The sequence below is a fragment of the Entelurus aequoreus genome, linkage group LG25 (genome assembly GCF_033978785.1).
Source record: "Entelurus aequoreus isolate RoL-2023_Sb linkage group LG25, RoL_Eaeq_v1.1, whole genome shotgun sequence".
NCBI lineage: Eukaryota > Metazoa > Chordata > Actinopteri > Syngnathiformes > Syngnathidae > Entelurus > Entelurus aequoreus.
Genome location: NC_084755.1, coordinates 40,066,299 through 40,082,967, shown reverse-complemented (window position 1 = coordinate 40,082,967; position 16,669 = coordinate 40,066,299). Strand labels below are relative to the sequence as shown.

Below are 16,669 nucleotides of genomic sequence, written 5' to 3'. Positions count from 1 at the left end.
TAGTTTTGGATGATACCACACATTTAAGTATGGATCCGATACCAAGTAGTTACAGGATCATACATTGGTCATATTCAAAGTCCTCGTGTGTCCAGGGACGTATTTACTGACTTTATAAACATAATATAAATAAAAAAGAAAAAATATTTTGTGACGATAAAAAATATCGATGTGATCATAGTAGTATCGACTAGATACACTATTGTACTTGGTATCATTACAGTGGATGTCAGGTGTAGATCCACCCATGGCATTTGTTTACATTGTGACGCCAGTGAGCTATTGTATCCTCCTACGGTGTGTAGTGAAGCATGTTTAGCTATTCCTCGTCCTCCAGTGATAATGATACTTGTAAGAAACTCACTTTATTTGTCGCCATGGAGACCAGGATTAGTGATTTAGAAGTAGCTAAAACACTGCGGATGGATGTTAGCCGCTAACTAGCTAGCCATGTCTTAAAGCAGCTCTTCCTGAGGGTGTTTCAGTGTTATAACTTCACCTTTATCTTGACTTTTTACACCAAAATGCATCCGTTCTCACTTTTCTGTCTACACACTGTGTCTGCTTGTAAGTACTCTGTGTGTGTGCGCCGACGAACATGCTCCTCTGCTCGTAAAACCAGCAATGTCATGACGTGACGACGCGCCGTCATGCCTGTAAAAACAAAAAAAAATGGCAAACCGGTACTTTTCAAACAGAGTATAGTACCGTTTTTGATTCATTAGTACCACTATACTATACTAGTACCGGTACACCGTACAACCCTAGCTGTGACTCCTTGCAAGTAGAATGAATAAAAATACAATTAATTGTTGAGTAACGTTTGTTGGTCTCTAGATGGCGACAAACTTGCAGCAATAAGACTGTTGGCTATTAGAATATTAACATGCGACCAGTTTAGTTTGCTTATACAACTCCTGCCATCTCACGGACCAGATTGAAGGGCCGTAGTTTGGACACCCCAAAACTAGGAGAGGGGTACATGGCCTGGAGTCATGGTGCCGGTGCTGATCCGGCTGTTTAGAAAAGCTCGGCAGAGATCAATGGCTGTCGCTACATCACCACGAGAACCTCTCTTGCATTAAACCTGCCACTCGGAACCTAACTCCCCTCCAAATGTGTGAAAATGTTTAGACTGGCCGAGTGAAACAACGCTGGAAAAGGACCGTTTGGAAGTGCGGGTGATCCATCAAGCTTTTGTTCAACACCGCATGCAGCAAACTGATCTGTTTGTGTTACAAAGCTTTGAAGGGGAACTGCACTTTTTGGGAATCATTCACAATCACTATGTAAGACAACAGCACACCTTTGTCTTTTTTTATGCTTTTCTAACTCGTGAACAAACCCTAGGCTAAAGTTTGAATTTCCAGGAAAACCGGAATTTGGTTTGGAACTTGGGAAAGTGTTAGTTTGAATGTCCAGGATGAGTGGAATGTGGTGATGTTGGAATGGTTTGAATAGGTTGAAAAATGTAGGAATTGTGGTTCTTGGAAAAATGTCCCATTCATTTCAATGGGAACTTCCTGGAAATTTTGAGAAAAGCGGGATTTTTTTTGAAAATGCTAAAAAACTTTGAATGTTCCGAATGAGTTGAAACGGTTGGTGTCGGCATTTTTCAAATCGGTCGAGAAAAGTTGAGGTAGTAACATTTTTAAGTGGGAAATTGTGTTATGGAATTCTTGGAATTTCGGGAAAACCGGGAATTTTTCCAGTTAAAAAAAAATAAATAGATTTTTGTCCAGACTAAGAGGAATGTTTTGACAGTGAAACGGTTTAAGTGGGTTGAAAAATGTGGAAGGAGTAGTCGACAGAAAAAAAGGGTGAAAAAAAGGTTTTAAAAAAAACGGGATTTCTGGGAATGCCTGGAATGTTTTTGAACTTGGAAAAATTATAGTTTGAATGTCCAGGATAGAATAGAATAGAATAGAAAGTACTTTATTGATCCCTGGGGGGAATTCAGCACCACAGTTCGCTCACAATAAACAATAAACACTTGGGTATTTTTTCCATGTGAATAATATAAATACAGTCTATTATACAGCATTATTCACATGTAAATAATATAAATACAGTCTATTATACAGCATTATTCACATGTGAATAATATAAGTACAGTCTATTATACAGCATTATTCACATGTGTATAATATAAGTACAGTCTATTATACAGCATTATTCACATGTGTATAATATAAGTACAGTCTATTATACAGCATTATTCACATGTGAATAATATAAGTACAGTCTATTATACAGCATTATTCACATGTGTATAATATAAGTACAGTCTATTATACAGCATTATTCACATGTGAATACTATAAATACGGTCTATTATACAGCATTATTCACATGTGAATAATATAAATAGTCTATTATACAGCATTATTCACATGTAAATAATATAAATACAGTCTATTATACAGCATTATTCACATGTGAATAACATAAGTACAGTCTATTATACAGCATTATTCACATGCGAATAATATAAATACAGTCTATTATACAGCATTATTCACATGTGAATAACATAAATACAGTCTATTATACAGCATTATTCACATGTGAATAATATAAATACACTCTATTATACAGCATTATTCACATGTGAATAATATAAATACAGTCTATTATACAGCATTATTCACATGTGAATAATATAAGTACAGTCTATTATACAGCATTATTCACATGTGAATAACATAAGTACAGTCTATTATACAGCATTATTCACATGCGAATAATATAAATACAGTCTATTATACAGCATTATTTCCATGTGAATAATATAAATACAGTCTATTATACAGCATTATTCACATGTGAATAATATAAGTACAGTCTATTATACAGCATTATTCACATGTGAATAATATAAGTACAGTCTATTATACAGCATTATTCACATGTGTATAATATAAGTACAGTCTATTATACAGCATTATTCACATGTGTATAATATAAGTACAGTCTATTATACAGCATTATTCACATGTGTATAATATAAGTACAGTCTATTATACAGCATTATTCACATGTGAATAATATAAATAGTCTATTATACAGCATTATTCACATGTAAATAATATAAATACAGTCTATTATACAGCATTATTCCCATGTGAATAATATAAGTACAGTCTATTATACAGCATTATTCACATGTGAATAATATAAATACGGTCTATTATACGACATTATTCACATGTGAATAATATAAATACAGTCCATTATACAGCATTATTCACATTTGAATAACATAAATACAGTCTATTATACAGCATTATTCACATGTGAATAATATAAAAACAGTCTATTATACAGCATTATTCACATGTGAATAACATAAATACAGTCTATTATACAGCATTATTCACATGTGAATAGCATAAATACACTCTATTATACAGCATTATTCACATGTGAATAATATAAATACAGTCTATTATACAGCATTATTCACATGTGAATAATATAAATACAGTCTATTATACAGCCTTATTCACATGCGAATAACATAAATACAGTCCATTATACAGCATTATTCACATGTGAATAATATAAATACAGTCTATTATACAGCATTATTCACATGTGAATAACATAAATACAGTCTATTATACAGCATTATTCACATGTGAATAATATAAATACACTCTATTATACAGCATTATTCACATGTGAATAATATAAATACAGTCTATTATACAGCATTATTCACATGTGAATAACATAAATACCGTCTATTATACAGCATTATTCACATGTGAATAATATAAATACAGTCTATTATACAGCCTTATTCACATGAGAATAACATAAATACAGTCCATTATACAGCATTATTCACATGTGAATAATATAAATACAGTCTATTATACAGCATTATTCACATGTGAATAATATAAATACAGTCTATTATACAGAATTATTCACATGTGAACAATATAAATACAGTTTATTATACAGCATTATTCACATGTGAATAATATAAATACAGTTTATTATACAGAATTATTCACATGTGAATAATATAAATACAGTCTATTATACAGAATTATTCACATGTGAATAATATAAATACAGTCTATTATACAGCATTATTCACATGTGAATAATATAAATAGTTTATTATACAGCATTATTCACATGTGAATAATATAAATACCGTCTATCATACAGCATTATTCACATGTGAATAATATAAATACATTATATTATACATTTAAATACAGTCAAAAAGGAACATATGCATTATATATGAGTGCGATATGTTGAAGGTGGAATTGTTTGAATCGGTTGAAGAATGTGGAAAAGGTGGAAGTTTGAGAAATGGCCAATTCATTTTGAATGGGAAAAATGTCCTGGAATTCTGGGAAATCTGGGAATTTTTGGAATTTGTCAAGGGAAAGCCCATGATTCCCGGATAGGCTGAACAGTTTGAAGTTGGAACGGTTTGAATCGGATGAAAAATGTGGAAGGTAGAGCGCACCAAAATCTGGAGAAGGAGAAGACAAGAAGAAGAAGAAGAAGAAGAAGAAGAAGAAGAAGAAGAAGAAAAAGAAATAGATTCATTTTGGTAAATGCAATCAAAAATGATTGTTTGCTCTATTTTTTGGGGAAAAGGCGCTCAAGCTGTCAATTTATGACGCCATGAAGGAAAAACTGCAGCCCAGTGAGTGTTGTAATATTACTCTTGGCGACCAGAAATATAATTGGTTATAAGAGCCTGAGTGTGTGCATAAAAGACACAACCAACAAAAATCCAGTTGAAGTACATTTGTAATAGATTTTAAGTGTAACGTATTATTATTATTTGATAATTTATGTAAATATTTGTATTTACTACAAATAATCATGTACGAACAATAAACTCAATTGACAACTATGATTCAGTTCAATCGTCATGTGTTTATACTCCAGGCGATATCCAGAGTTTATATGAAAAAGTAAAAAAATAGGTTTGATAGGTCTAAGGCAGGGGTGTCCAAACTACGGCCCGCCGATGTCTTCAATTTGGCCTGCGAAACATAAGGAATCTTGCCCGCAGGAAGACTGCATTCATTTTAAAAGACGGACTTTAATGATGCCATTTTGTCACCATCAAGTGGACAATGCGAGGAATTCAGGCCAATGTCCTTCAATTATGGACTGAAAGGGACATTGCGCAGCATTTACTTATATGACCCAATGCAAACAACCTTATCTAGTCATCGTGCAAAAAAGAAAAAAAGGCAACCGACACGAAATCGTAACAGACATGGTCACAAATAAACACAACCTGCTCGCTGAACTTTGTGGATATTATAAAAAATGTTCATGCACCATAAAAAAATTCCAAATTACACCCATTTAAATCCATTACAAAGCATGATGGGAAAATGCAAAACACTCAACACTTTTATCCATGTTTGACACATTTTAACTGCTTGATATTTCTGATTGATTACAAAACATTAAGGAGGTTGTCACGGAAGTAAACAAGGTAGGAGTAGAACTTTCACATACTCTTAATATCCAATTATATTAATCATTCATTATATATATATATATATATATATATATATATATATATATATATATATATATATATATATATATATATATATATATATATATATATGCTTTCGGCCTTCAACTCAATTTTTTTTAGAACAAAACCCCAAAAATGGGCAAAAACTATGAAAAAAAAATTTTGGACAATATATTTTAGGAAATACATTTTTTGGTTTTTAAAAAAAATCAATACAAAAAATAAATAAGATATATCAATAAAAAATAGGTTACAAATATGAAATATTTGTAATACATTATATTACATTATATTAAAATAATTATGTTATTACAAAACAAATATGATACAAATAAAAGAATAACAAAATAAAATAAATACAATTACAAAACCTTTTTTTTAGAATGAATATTGTTATTTGCAGACGAAGATATTGTATTGGAGATGCTTTTTTATTTGAATTGTGCAAATGGAGAGCATTTTTTCTTTGTTGTGTTTGAAATGAATTGGTGGAATGTATTTCTATAAAATAATTAAAAGTAGAATAAATAAAATGTATAAATGAAAAATATGAATATTGAATTATGTTATAGAATTATAATATAAAACAAACACAATACAAATGAAAAATAACAAAAAAATTATTAGAATTATAAAATATATTTTTGATATTACTATTGCTATTACTATAGTTTTTATTTGAATTGTGTACATGAATAGTGTTTTTGTTTTTATGTGTAAAATAATCACAATTAAAAATAATTCAATTGTATGCATAAAATATTGTAATATAATACATTATTAAAATATATATAATAACAATAAAAGGATACAAATTACAAAATATATATTTTTAATAATACTATTGTTTTTTTGCTGATGAAAATATTGTACTAAATATGCTTTTTTATTTAAATTGTGCAGATGGAGAGTATATTTGGTTTGAAAAATATATTTTGTTCAAATTTAGCCACATTATCTTTTTTAATGTGGCTTGTTTACATGTCCGAAACAGATCGATCATAAGCGTAAGCAAATATTTGATAGGAGAACCAGTCAGGAACCTTTCGAGTATGAGCGTTCATCTGAGCCGTGTCCTCGTTGCCAGTAATCTCCTGACCAAAGTGATCCCCACCTGTGTCAATGTAGTGTGTCTCTAGTGGATTAGCCAGCCTTGTTTTGTGGATCATCTCACACCTCTGCTGCACTTTGTTATGTTTGCCTCGGCAGGCATTCACCCAAAACGCTCGGCGGCTACACGGGTCACGTCAGCGCTGCCAAGACAGGTGGCTCCTTTTCTCCCGACTTTCCAAAGAATTCCTTTCATAGCTGAACCATGACATGAGTCGTGACAGGTCACACCTTCAGACATCGAGGTCTTCTTCTACTCCATTTTCTTTGCTGCTGCTGTTAGACTCCTGCACGTAGCGTGGGAAATGAACATCATGTGTGGCGCAGTCGACTGACAGCCAAAGAGGTTTTCACACCTACCCTCGTTTTCTAAATATTTAACTTCATCAAGCCTTTTTTAATGAAATGACGCACTATGATTCGTGCTTATCGGTATTGGCCAATACACGAAGCTCCAATATCACTGTCGTATTAAACCAAATTGCATCTCAACTCTTTAAACACTTCATTCACTGTAAAACGTACATAATTGTGTGAATGCTCCGAAACATTCACACATATTGTTTTCTACACCAAAATTAATCTTTTTATTCAACTTTTTCTGGTTCTTCTTCTCCAGATTTTGGCGCGCTCTGCCTTCCACATTTTTCATCCGATTCAAACCGTTCCAACTTCAAACTGTTCAGCCTATTCGGGAATCGCGGGCTTTCCCTTGACAAATTCCAAAAATTCCCAGATTTCTCAGAATTCCAGGTTTTTCCCATTAAAATGAATTCGCCATTTTTCAAACTTCCACCATTTATCAGCCAATAAATGCTTTAAAATGTAATATCGGAAATTATCGGTATCGTTTTTTTTACTATCGGTATCGTTTTTTGTTTTTTTTTATTTTTTATTTTTTATTAAATCAACATAAAAAACACAAGATACACTTACAATTAGTGCACCAACCCAAAAAACCTCCCTCCCCCATTTACACTCATTCACACAAAAGGGTTGTTTCCTTCTGTTATTAATATTCTGCTTCCTACATTATATATCAATATATATCAATACAGTCTGCAAGGGATACAGTCCGTAAGCACACATGATTGTGCGTGCTGCTGCTCCACTAATAGTACTAACCTTTAACAGTTAATTTGACTAATTTTCATTAATTACTAGTTTCTATGTAACTGATTTTATATTGTTTTACTTCTTTTTTATTCAAGAAAATGTTTTTAATTTATTTATCTTATTTTATTTTATTAATTTAAAAAAAAAAAAGGACCTTATCTTCACCATACCTGGTTGTCCAAATTAGGCATAATAATGTGTTAATTCCACAACTGTATATATCAGTATCGGTATCGGTTGATATCGGTATCTGTAATTAAAGAGTTGGACAATATCGGAATATCGGCAAAAAGCCATTATCGGACATCCCTAGTTTCAACCGATTCAAACCATTCCACCTTCAACCTAGTCCACTCATCCCGGAAATTCAAACTACCCTTTTTCCAAGTAAAATTTTTCTCCAGGATTTTCTAGAATTCCTGGTATTCCAAAGCCCTATTTCTACCCTTTTTTCTGGCGACTACTCCTCCCACATTTTTCAACCCACTTCAACCATTCCACCATCAAAACATTCCTCTTAATTAGGACAAAAAGGAAGTTGTTTTTTGAACTGGAAAAATTGTCGGTTTTCCCCAAATTCCAGGAATTCCGTAATACCATTTCTTAATTCAGCATGTTACAACTTCAACATTTCTCGACCGATTTGAAACATGTCAACACCAACCATTTCAACTCATTCAGACTCTTCAAGTTTTTAACCATTTTCAAAAAAATTCCCGCTTTTACCGAAATTCCCAAATCTTTGGAAAATTCCAATTTAAACCAATGGGACAAGTTCCACAATTCCAACATTTTTCATCCTATTAAAACCGTTCCAACTCCAAAATATTTTGCCTGTTCAAAATTGTGTGCTCTACTTCAACAATTTTTTCAAATTGCCGGATTTCCAAGAATTCCCAGTTTTCGAGGACATTTTCCCCATTCAAAACGAATTGTACATTTTTTAAACTTCCACAATTCACACACTTTTCAACCTATTCAAAACATTTCAACAATTTTTTTTTTTTTAATTTTAAAGGTGGCGCTAGTGAGTTAATTTTGAAATGTCATTTTCTGGACTTCCGAAATATAAAATGTTTCGCTACTCATGACAAAATATAGGGACTTTTCGTGCATGTTAAGGGCCTCAAAAAGGTGTACAAACGTACAGAAGAAAACACAGCAATTTCAATAGAGCCCTTGCTTCCTACGCTGCTCGGGTCAAAATAAAATAATTAAATTAAATAAAAAAAGAAATTAAATAAAAAAATTTTTTAAATGAAACAGATACTTCAGACTGTTATCATTTGTAGCAATTCGGATCAAGATCTGAACTTGTGAAACTGAAATATAAACGTTTCATGTTTTGTGGCGAACCATCAGATCAAAGTTTGGCGCCATGCCACGCCCACATCTGTCATTTTAACGGCATCTCATAATCCCTAGAACAGGGGTGGGCAATTAATTTTTACCGGGGGCCGCATGAGCAACCCGAGCACTGCTGGAGGGCCACATCGACAATATTTCAATTAAATTTTGCTCAATATTATTTTTGATATATACCGTAAGATAAATAATAATAATAATAATAATAATTAATAATAATAGTAATACTTCAACATAGTGTGTGTAACAGCATTCCATGACTAATATAAATAAATTAACATTAACAATAAATGACAGTAAAATAAGCACACGTATGACTGAGGAGTCACAGTGTAACTTTGTGTGGTGTTTGAGTTGTCCGACTTTTTGTGTGGCCATAAACGCACCAGTGGTTTAGTGCTATGCGTGCTGGTGACAGATGACAAGTTGCTTTTGGCCTGGTTTGTACGGCAGAAAATGACTAGTTTTTCGAGATAGAAGTGTTTTACTCATGTTTTTGGTGTGGTTATGTGCGAATATAAACAGTTTTGCTCAATAAAGTGATCGATATAATTCCTGTCCTCGAAGCATCTCGATAGACGTTACAATAATTGAACGGTGTTCAATTGAACGGTGTTGACGAACACACTTAGGGCCGCTTGTTGTCACTGTCACTCAAAGTTGCATTGCAAAATTACATAGAATAAATGTGTTTATTTTGTTTAGAATTCAGATGGGATTTGATTTGGTGCGCGGCATATTTGCTGTGCGCAGCGGACGCTTGAGCAGTGCGCAATTGCGCAGGCGCACACCTTAGAGGGAACGTTGCTTGGCAGTCCATGTCTTGTTGGAAACACGCCATTCCTCATCAACTTTTCTCTTTTTAGCGTCTCGGGTGTAAACCGTGCATCACTAGTCGCTGCATGTGCACCTTCACTCGCAGGTTACACACGGACATACGCCCATAAATAATACTTTTCAAAATAAAAGCGGCACAGTTGTATTGCGTGCACGACATAGATGTTTTTTCAACTTTATTTTGTAATTTGTGATTGCAGCCGTTCACATTCACTGTCCACACGGAAGTAATACAAATAACGCTTTTCTAAACAAAAGCAGCACCGTTGTATTGCACACTCGACATAGATACTTTTTTAAATGTATTTTGTAATTTAGGATTGGCCTCACGCGGGCCGGACAGGGACGCACAAAGGGCCGGATGCCCAGGTCTGCCCTAGAAGGAGTTTGTTAAAGAACGACCCATTTTTTCACCAAAAAATGGCCCAAAGCAAATGGAGCAAAGATTGGTGCCATACCACAGCCATACGTTACGGCGTAGGAAAAATGTGTTCGCAATTTATCATTGTCTATATGTGTAGTATCTGTCATTTTAACCACGTCTCATTTGGTCAGAGTCCCTAGGAGTTCTTTGGAGTACGACCCCTTTTTTTCGCCAAAAAATGGAAGGCAAAACCAAGATGGCCGACTGCCTGATCGTTTTCGGGTATGGGTTACTGAGACTTTTATGTGCGTCTTGTAATGATAGACGTGTCCTGCGATTTTCGTGCTGATACGTGAAACTGGTAGGAGGGGCTGATTTTTTTTCAAATGTTATAGGTGCCGCTAGTGAGCTAATATTGAAATTTAATTTTCAGGACCTCCGAAATATAAAAATTTTCGCCATACATGACAAATTTATGGGGACTTTTCGTGCATGTTTGATGGCCTCAAAAAGGCATCCAAACGTACAGAAGATAAAAGTATTTCAAAAGGGCCCCGGCGATGATTGCCCCGCTGCTCGGGTCAAAATAATATATGTGTAAAGATATCAAATTTACCTTTGCAAGCTCTGCGGTGTGAGATGGACTTTGTCATGTCCCTGTAGAATCCTTCCTTGCAGTAGTGGCAATGGCGGCCCGCCGTGTTGTGGCGACAGTTCAGACACACGCCTCCACTCCTGCGGCCCGACAGCTTGTACAGCTCCATGTTGAAGCGGCAGCGGCGGGCGTGAAGGTTGCAGTGGCACGCTGGTAGGGCAGCAGACAGGAAGACCACCAATGAACACATAAGCTTTAGCCTGACAATTTACAGGTTGACATTTTTGCTGGCGAAAAGGCCGGTTTTGGTTCAAATTCTTGCACTTACATATAGTGCATGTACTGTAATAATATATTCACTGGGAGAGATCTCATTTTTAAAACTATGATTTAAAATTATTTCAACGTTAAATATCAATACAGTGGTGTTCTACACCAAAATGTTGCCTTGGTTTTAGGAAAAAGGAAGCTAGCCCGCAAGGAGATTGCATTCAATTTAAAAGCTGCCATTTTGTCGCCATGAAGTGTACCATGCGAATAATTCAGATCAATGATCTCAATTATGCTTGAATAAAGTTAAGCTGAGCATTTACTTATATGACCTAATGCAAACAACCTTCCCAAGTCATGGTGCAAAAAAAAATATACAAAGTTATACCCATTTAAAACAATTATGATGGGAAAATGCAAACATCTCACACATTTATCCATGTTTGCCGCACTTCAGCTGATTGATATTTTTTGATCGATTACAAAACCTTAAGGAGGTTGTCACGGACGTAAACAAGGTAGGGTTAAACTTTCACATACTCTTAATATCCAATTGTATTAATTATTAATTATATATCCAATATATTAATAGAATATGTACACATATATATATATATATATATATATATATATATATATATATATATATATATATATATATATATATATATATATATATATACATACAGTATATACATATATATAATACATATATATACATATATATATATATATATAAATACATACATATATATACATACATACATACAGTATATACATATATATAATACATATATATACATATATATATATATATATATATATATATATATATATATATACATATATATATATATATATATATATATATATATATATATATATATATATATATATATATATATATATATATATATATATATATATATATATATATATATATATATATATATGTCTTAATTAGATTATCCAAAAAATAGTGCTCGATACCGTGGTAGAGCGTAATATGTATGTGTGGGAAAAAAATCACAATCCTCAGGATCTCCTGAGGATTGAGGAAACCCCTCATGAAACAGGCCTGTAGAGATGAAATAGTCTTGTGATTTTTTCCCACACATACATACATATACATATATATATATATATATATATATATATATATATATATATATATATATATATACACATACATATATACATGTACATACATATATGTATATATACCGGTAAATATACATACATATATATACACAAAACTCAAAACTATGGAAGTTGTCACGTTGTGTAAATGGTAAATAAAAAGACAATACAATGATTTGCAAATCCTTTTCAACTTACATATATTCAATTGAATAGACTGCAAAGACAAGATATTTAGTATTCAAACTGGAAAACTACATTTTTTGCAAATATTAGCTCATTTGGAATTTGATGCCTGCAAATGTTTCAAAAAAGCTGGCTCACATGGCAAAAAAGACTGAGACAGTTGAGGAATGCTCATCAAACACCTTTTTGGAACATCCCACAGGTGAACAGGCAAATTGGGAACAGGTGGGTGCCATGATTGGGTATAAAAGTAATTCACAAACAAGGACGGGGCGAGGGTCACCACTTTGTCAACAAATGCGTGAGCAAATTGTTTAAGAACAACATTTCTCAAGCAGCTATTGCAAGGAATTTAGGGATTTCACCATCTACGCTCCGTAATATCATCAAAAGGTTCAGAGAATCTGGAGAAATCACTGCACGTAACATTGAATGCCCGTGACTTTCGATCCCTCAGGCGGTACTGCATCAAAAAGCGACATCAGTGTGTAAAGGATATCACCACATGGGCTCAGGAACTCTTCAGAAAACCACTGTCAGTAACTACAGTTTGTTGCTACATCTGTAAGTGCAAGTTAAAACTCTAATATGCAAAGCGAAAACCATTTATCAACAACACCCAGAAAAGCTGCCGGTTTCGCTGGGCCCGAGCCATTCAATATTCTAGTCGTTTATAATGTTTCTACTCGTATGGATTCTTCATTCATCACTCCAAGCAACATTTGGACGCTTTAATATAACTATAACAATTCTTACTTACTAAAGCGTCCCATGTGTGATGTCTGTAGGAGTGTTTTCATGGATATTTGTATGTGCTGTCATAATGTGTTGAAGCCTGCGTCGTTAGCATTAGCAAATATGCTAACATGTTACGGGTGTCTGTGTTAGTATTTTTAACTTACAATGGCATTGTTTTTGTATTGTTTCAGTTTCGCCACCGTGGAGTTATTGAGTCTGTTTAGCGGATTGGAGAGCTAGCTTGCGCAGCTAGTGGGTCCATAACGATGACTTTGATCAGCCGTTTCACTGCCTTGTTACAGACACTGTTTGAAAAAAATTAAGGTATGTAAATAAAAAAAAATGTAATTCAGTGTAAATAACAAATTTCGCAACGTATATATCTGCGGCTAATAAAACGGTGTGGCCAATTTTAGGATTTTTCTTTGCTGACGGCCCGAATGGCAATAGTTAAAAAAAACAAATAAGATGTGTTATTTATTGGCGCCATTTTTTGGACGAGTTCACTTACTGCAGGTGTTGCAGTGCCCTTCCATTTAGTCCTTTCAACCGGAAGTAGAAGTGCTGTTCAGTCTTTTAGTCGTTTATATTGTTTCTACTCGTATGGATTCTTCATTCATCACTCCAAGCAACATTTGTATGTTTTAATATAACTATAACAATTCTTACTCACTAAAGCGTCCCATGTGTGATGTCTGTAGGAGTGTTTTCATGCATATTTGTACGTGCGGTCATAATGTGTTGAAGCCTGCGTCGTTAGCATTAGCAAATACGCTAACATGTTACGGGTGTCTGTGTTAGTATTATTAACTTACAATTGCATTATTTTTGTATTGTTTCAGTTTTGTAAATTCACCAAAACGTCACCGTGAGATTGGAGAGCTAGCTTCCGCAGCTAGTGGGTCCATGACCATGACTTCTGTTTTGTTTGATCAGCCGTTTTTCTGCCCGGTTACAGACACCGTTTGAAAACAATTAAGGTATGTAAATCAACATTTTAAAACATTTCAGTGTAAATAACTAAATTTGCAAACGTATATACCTGCGGTTATAGTCCGGTGCGACTAATTTATGGAAAAATATTTTTTTATCTTAAAATTTAGTGGGTGCGGCTTATATAGTCCGGAAAACACAGTACTTTTTTACCGTTTGATTGTACCAACTTCTATTGACATTACTGCCACCCAGTGGTTGGAAGTTGTATTTAGGTAATAGATTGATAGATTGATGGTAGATTACTAGGGGTGTAACGGTATGTGTATTTGAATTGAACCGTTTCGGTACGGGGGTTCCGGTTCGGTTCGGAGGTGTACCGAACGAGTTTCCACGCGGAAATATTAAGTAGCGTAACGCACGTTGTGTAAACAATGCACACTGAGGCACAACACACGGCATGCTAGCAGCTAACGGGCTAGGATAGACTGACCATACGTCATCTTATCACCGGACATGTCATTTTTTGCGGAGCTGTCAGGGCGGAGTTTCTTAAATGCCTCAAATGTCCGGCATTTTGAGTTAAGGTTGCGTGTATTTTCAATGTACGTTCAGGGTTAAGAAGGGGTTAAGAACAAAACAAACAGCAGCATTGGTGAGGGAGGGGCAGAGACAGAGAGAGAGAGTTATGATAAACGCGCATGCGTCGCCAGGCTCTGCTTTTTATCCATAGATTTATCACATTTAATGTTTTATTATCTATAGCAGGGGTGTCAAAAGTGTGCCCCGGAGGCCATTTGCGGCCCACAGCTAATGTTTTACAGGCCCACGGCACATTCTAAAAATACTCTTAATATAAACAAAAACATAACAAAAGTGAAATAAAAAAGCTTAAAGGCCTACTGAAAGCCACTACTACCGACCACGCAGTCTGATAGTTTATATATCAATGATGAAATCTTAACATTGCAACACATGCCAATACGGCCGCGTTAACTTATAAAGTGACATTTTAAAATTCCCGGGAAATATCCGGCTGAAACATCGCGGTATGATGACGTATGCGCGTGACGAAGTCCGAGTAACGGAAGTTATGGTACCTCGTAGAATCCTATACAAAAAGCTCTGTTTTCATTTCATAATTCCACAGTATTCTGGACATCTTTTGCAATTTTTTTAATGAACAATGAAGGCTGCAAAGAAGACAGTTGTAGGTGGGATCAGTGTATTAGCAGCGGACTACAGCAACACAACCAGGAGGACTTTGTTGGAGCGCTAGCCGCGCTAGCCGCCGACTTCACCTTGACTTCCTACGTCTCCGGGCCGCCAAACGCATCGGGTGAAGTCCTTCGTCCTTCTGCCGATCGCTGGAACGCAGGTGAGCACGGGTGTTGATGAGCAAATGAGGGCTGGCTGGCGTAGGTGGAGAGCTAATGTTTTTAGCATAGCTCTGTGCAGTCTGGTTGCTAAGTTAGCTTCAATGGCGTCGTTAGCACAGCATTGTTAACCTTCGCCAGCCTGGAAAGCATTAACCGTGTATTTACATGTCCACGGTTTAATAGTATTGTTGATTTTCTATCTATACTTCCCGTCAGGGGTTTATTTCTTTTGTTTCTATATGCAGTTAAAGCAAGATGCTATCACGTTAGCTCGTAGCTAAAGCATTTCGCCGATGTATTGTCGTGGAGATAAAAGGCACTGAATGTCCATTTCGCGTTCTCAACTCTCATTTTCAAGAGGATATAGTATCCCAGGTGGTTTAAAATACAAATCTGTGAGAATCCAATGAGCCAGCTTGTACCTAAGTTACGGTCAGAGCGAAAAAAGATACGTCCATCGCTGCCTCTCAAGTCATTCACTGTAACGTTCCTCATCTACGAATCTTTCATCCTCGCTCAAATTAATGGGGTAATCATCACTTTCTCGGTCCGAATCTCTCTCGCTCCATTGTAAACAACGGGGAATTGTGAGGAATACTAGCTCCTGTGACGTCACGCTACTTCCGCTACAGGCAAGGCTTTTTTTTATCAGCGAGCAAAAGTTGCGAACTTTATCGTCGATTTTCTCTACTAAATCCTTTCCGCAAAAATATGGCAATATCGCGAAATGATCAAGTATGACACATAGAATGGATCTGCTATCCCCGTTTAAATAAAAAAAAAATCATTTCAGTAGGCCTTTAAAGGTGAAATGTAATTTAGAAAAAGGTGCAATGTTGACTAATAAAACAAAGATGTTTTTTTGTCTTTGAAACTGTCATTGCTCAAAACATAATATTGAATCAAAATCAATGTCATTATGAATTATTGACCTATCCAAGGTTCCCATTACTTCACATCAAATATTACACTAAGAAAAATATTTTTGGTGGAAAATTTTGCAAATTTGGTAAATAAATAACCCAAAAATGTATATTTTGTTGTTTTCTTACTGTACCGAAAATGAACCGAACCGTGACGTCTCAACAGAGGTACGTACT

The 16,669-nt window shown here is 34.7% G+C and overlaps 1 protein-coding gene across 2 annotated transcripts in view; it reads right to left on the bottom strand.

The window, feature by feature from the left end:
• ntn1b (netrin 1b) overlaps positions 1–16,669 on the bottom strand; it is a 189,346-nt gene that overhangs the window by 54,361 nt on the left and 118,316 nt on the right. For both annotated transcript variants that reach the window (XM_062036393.1, XM_062036392.1), the window contains exon 2: positions 10,945–11,133. In XM_062036393.1, coding sequence (XP_061892377.1) covers positions 10,945–11,133 — 189 coding nt within the window. The remainder of the gene's footprint in view (positions 1–10,944; positions 11,134–16,669) is intronic.